The sequence below is a fragment of the Nannospalax galili genome, unplaced genomic scaffold (genome assembly GCF_000622305.1).
Source record: "Nannospalax galili isolate Female #2095 unplaced genomic scaffold, S.galili_v1.0 scaffold649, whole genome shotgun sequence".
Taxonomy (NCBI): Eukaryota; Metazoa; Chordata; class Mammalia; order Rodentia; family Spalacidae; genus Nannospalax; species Nannospalax galili.
This window is the reverse complement of record NW_008359093.1, coordinates 540981-545835: the sequence shown is the minus strand read 5'-3', so window position 1 is coordinate 545835 and position 4855 is coordinate 540981. Positions and strand designations below refer to the sequence as shown.

At 37.4% G+C, this 4855-nt stretch overlaps 1 protein-coding gene across 1 annotated transcript; it reads right to left on the bottom strand.

Annotated features, from left to right (window-relative positions):
• Positions 1-3677: 3677 nt before the first annotated feature.
• On the bottom strand, positions 3678-4604 carry LOC103725500 (vomeronasal type-1 receptor 1-like). The gene has a single exon (XM_008822806.1). The coding sequence runs from the start codon at positions 4602-4604 to the stop codon at positions 3678-3680; it is 927 nt and encodes a 308-aa protein (XP_008821028.1).
• Between the last annotated feature and the right edge of the window lie 251 nt (positions 4605-4855).

Here is a 4855-nt window from a genome sequence, read left to right as displayed (position 1 = left end):
CTATGATGTGCCGTGGAGAGTTTCTTTTCTGGTCCTGTCTGTTTGGTGTTCTATATGCTTCTTTTATTTGTATGGGCATGTCTTTCTTTAATTTTGGGAAATTTTCTTCCATGATTCTGTTGAAGATCTGGTCCATGCCATTACCTTGGGATTCTTCTCCTTCCTGTATGCCTATGATTCATAAGTTTGGCTTTTTTATGGTGTCACACAATTCCTGCAAGAATATTTTAAGAATATAAATATAATATATATTAACGTTTACAAATATATGAATATACTCAAAGTAATAAAACACAAGGACTTCTAATCATAGAGGGCAAAATGTAAAAGTATATGCCTGTGGTTCTGTATTTCAATATATGCATGGCATAAATTATCAATAGAAGCTGAATTTTATATGATAATTATCTCATAGGCTAACAGTAGACCTTCAAATTCTCATTGGTTTCCTTTAAAATTTTTATTATTTAATTTAATTTAAATTTTAAATTGAATTTGAGGATTTCTTCAACATATTTTTTGTCATATTCAGACTCCTCCCCTATCTGCATCAGATGGTGATTAACACTGTGACCCACAGCTGGTCAACATTCAGAATGCTTATCTCTGAATAGGACACATAGATCAAACTTCTGCCTCCCACCACTAAATGATCATTGCCAGAGAGAGTCCAGAAAGATTGGTGGAATCTTTAAGGTCTTTTATGTGTAGAATCACATCCTCTGAAAACAAATGTGCTGTAAATCCTTTCCCTTTTTGTATCCCTTCATCTGTTTGACTTATCTTATTCCTCTAGATAAAATGTCAATATATGGAACAGGATTGGAGAGAGTGGACATCCCTGCCTAGTTCCTGGCTTTAGCATAAATGCTATGACTATTTCTCTATTTACTATGATGTTGGCTGTGGGCTTGTTATATATAACCTATAATATACTGAGATATGTACCCTGTATCCCTATTCTTCATGACCTTGATCATGAAGCGACATTGGATTTGGTCAAAGGTCTTTTTTGGCATCTAATGATATAATTATGTGGTTCCTGTCATTAAGTCTGTTTATGCAATAAATTACATTTATTAATTTACATCTCTTTGAAAAGATTACATGGTTAACAAACCTTTAACCAAATAAACCAGAAGAGAGAAGATCCAAATTAATAAACTCATAGAAAAAAAAGCAAACATTACAATAGATACTGATGAAATTCATAGAATCATAAAAACATACTTTAAAGACCTGTATTCCACTAAACTGGAAGTCTAAAACAAATGGATGCTTTTCTACATTTGTACTTACCAAAGCAAACCAAGATGAGTACACAGTTTAATTAGATCCATAACAACCAGTTAGATATAAGCAATATTTGAGGAAATTATAAAAGAGAAACTGTATCAAGGGTGCCCAGATATTGTGCTATTATGTTTATTATATCTCAGAGTTAGAACATTAAATATACATTCTGAATAATTAGGTTTATCACATGAAGCAGTAAGAAAAAATTTAAACTTGTAACCACTGGGCTGGAGAGATGGTCCAGTGGTTAAAAGAACTGGCTGTTCTTGCAGAAGATCTGGGCTCAAATCCCAGCACCCACATAGTGGCTAACATCCATCCTTAATTCCAAGTCCATGGTATCTGACGCCCTCTCCTGTCCTCTGTGGGCACTGTACAACATGGTGCACTTGCATACATGCAAGCATAACACTCAAGCACATCAAAAAAAAATAAAAAACCTCTAAGAAAATAGATGGATCAGATAGATACAGTGCAGTATTCTACTAGACCTTCAAAGAAGAACTAACACCAACACTCCTCAAATTATTCCGTAAAACAGAAAAGGAAGGAACACTTCCAAATTCTTCCTATGAAGCCAGTGTTACCCTGATACTCCAAACAGACAAAGATTCAACAAATAACAAAATTTTAGGACAATCTCTCTCACGGAGATAGATTCAAAAGTTCTTAATAAAATACTTGCAAATCAAATGCAAGCGAGTATCCACTATGATCAAGCTGGCTGTATCCCAGAGATGCAGGGATGGCATAGTGATGTGTATATCAATAAATGTATTTATAGTTGAGAATTTTGTGTAGCTGTATAATGAATATGATCATATTAACCTACTTGATAACCCTTCCCTATGCCTCTCTCGCTCCTTTTAGACTACTTCCCAACATATTTCCCTTCTACTTCCATAACTTTTTAAAGAAACCTACACGGTTTGATTAGGGTTGATTGCACATACATGGGCATAAGATTATTTATTGGATGATTGGATCATGGGAAATTTAGCAGTCCTTAAACCCCTCACAAAAATGCCTCCTCCTCCCCCAAGAGTCATTAAATGTCAAAAGATGTTCAGCTAGTGGTTGCAGATATTAACACTTCGTCAGCAACAGATGGATGTCGTGAGGTGATAGGATGAGCACATTAGTCTGAGTGGAACTTCCTACAGTGTACACATGAGTCAAAGCAGCACAGTGTATCTGAAAAGCATGTACATTTTTACATGTTTATTAACAATCAAATAATTTCTTTTAGTTTTCATATTTAAATTTTATTTTTTAAATTTAAGTTATTGAATCAAAAGCATGTCAAGAAAGCAGAGGAGAAAACAGCTTCACCAGTCCTGGGGGTCTTTGTTGTAAAAAAAACAACAATAGTTAAGTATCAGTGTACAGGGAGGTGGACCTTTAAGAATCTGGGACTCTGATGGCTGATTTCATCTTCAAGGTATGTGTACCATCTTCAGAGCATCCTGATCTTAACATTTGTTAATCAGGAAGCCATAGATGATTGTTTGTATAGAGTGTATGTTAGTATTTCCATCTGAACAGTTAATTTCTGAAAATTCCTCCTCTCTTTCAAACAGAGAGAACTTGAGAGTTAGAAAACTAACTCAGGGAAGTGGAGGCTTTCAGGCCACATGTAAATTTGTGGCAATGGTGGCATCGAGCACAGGACCCATGCCAGCTCAATTAAACAAGGTCCCAGAGGGGAGGACAGAAATGGGTGGCAGGTGGCCCTAGAATGAGAGCCACTGGAAAGTGACTGATGCTGAATGGGGGACAGTATGCCTTACATACACTCTCTAGATGGGCTGATTAGACTCCAGTGGACACATTTACACTGAAGGACATCTGGGTACAAATGCTTGACTGTATGGGATTTAACATGTGTGGTGGAATACGTGAGGTCTGGTGGGGGGATAGGGGGCATGGATGGGGGAGGGGATCTGAATTTGATTAAGAACTGTTGTATAAAATTACAAAAGCTCAATAAAAAATTTAAAAAACAAATAATTTTATAAAACAAAGGTATTTAAAAACTAAAAGCAGAAGCAAATACGCCAAAAACTCTCAGAGAATTCCCATAAGGTCCCATATTAAAGACATTCCTGTGCTTTAATATCAAAATTTTCCTACACTGCAATATTAAAATCATCAGAACTTTCCTCAAGGAAAAAGACCTAAGCATTAGAACCCTGAATCTTCGTTTAATTTTCACACTATTTTTTTTACCTTTTTTATGAGGTGTATAGTAATAGAGAAACAGTTGTTCTTGTTTTCGATGGTATCACATATTTTTCACATCATGGGTGCTAAATTTAACAAATCCTGATGGTTATATTCAATGGCTTTTAGTACAACAGACTACCAGCACAGCATATGAATTAGTGAAAAGCTTTATCCTTTGCTTTGCAGGTGAAACAGACCCGGGAGATGCGGGTGTCACTAATAATGAGCACGTAGGGGCTGATTGTTGGAAAACACGATGCCAGAAGTACAGAGCTGTTCACCCTCCACTTGCTACTATTTTCAGCAAGAACCATCTGCAAGGTCAAACTAAGGTAGACTGAATAAAAGGTTGCAAAGAAGATCACCAGAGTGACAATTCTGCATGTGGCTCTGTCCTCGTTGGAAGCACCAGAGGAGAGGCTGGAGCTGTGGGTGTGTTGGACTCTCTGCTTGTGTCTGTGAAGCACAAGGATCACAAGCCCACTGGCCCAGATCATGAAAACCAAAGTCATCATGTCAGGAAAAAAGTACAATAAAGTATATATTGAGGCATGTTCTGGCATTTTCCAGGAGCAAGACCCATGATTAGTTTCTATGCTGAGATTTCTCTCATTCAATGGGCCATCCACAATGACAGGAAGAAATGAATTCATCAGGAAATGAAGGAACCAGATCAGGAGACAGCAGCCACCAATGAACTTTAGGGATCGAATCTTGAGCTGAATCCATGTGCACCTGCAAATCCTGGGGTTGAGCTTAATGGCCTGGAAGCCATTGAAAAGACACACGATGGTGAAGGACGCCCCAGTGCCCACTCTATAAAAATAGAAGACAAGTTTACACCTGGTATCATCCAGGAAGTAGTTCCATCCCAAAGTTATCATTGTCTGAGGAATACCTTTAGAGAAAAGCACCACAGAGTTGGCCAAAACCAGTTGACTGAGAATCAAATCGATGGGTTTCAAGAGATGTCCACTGAGCACAGTGAAGGTATACAGACAGAGGAGGGAGGAGTTTCCTATAATGCCAAGTACTGTCTGAATGAGGAAAATAATCCCTGTATCAAAGCTGGTAGGAGACATCATACCAATATCCTGAGGCAACTGGATTAATGACGTTAAAGAAAGGAAGAGCTAAACAAATGTCAAAAAAGAGCACCGTCATCACGTCCTTCAATTTTCAGTACATAGTCTATTCTATACAGTCTCACTTTAAATAGACATGCATTCAAACACAGCCCCATGAAGATCTGTATTTGAGTTGCCATCATTATCTATTTTTATGGTTAACAAGTGCAGAGTAAGTTGGTCCACAGATGAAGAAGGGAGGGAGC

What these genes read in the sequence shown, in the direction of transcription:
- LOC103725500 (XM_008822806.1), bottom strand. Translation starts at nt 4,604, where the DNA reads ATGTCTCCTACCAGCTTTGATACAGGGATTATTTTCCTCATTCAGACA.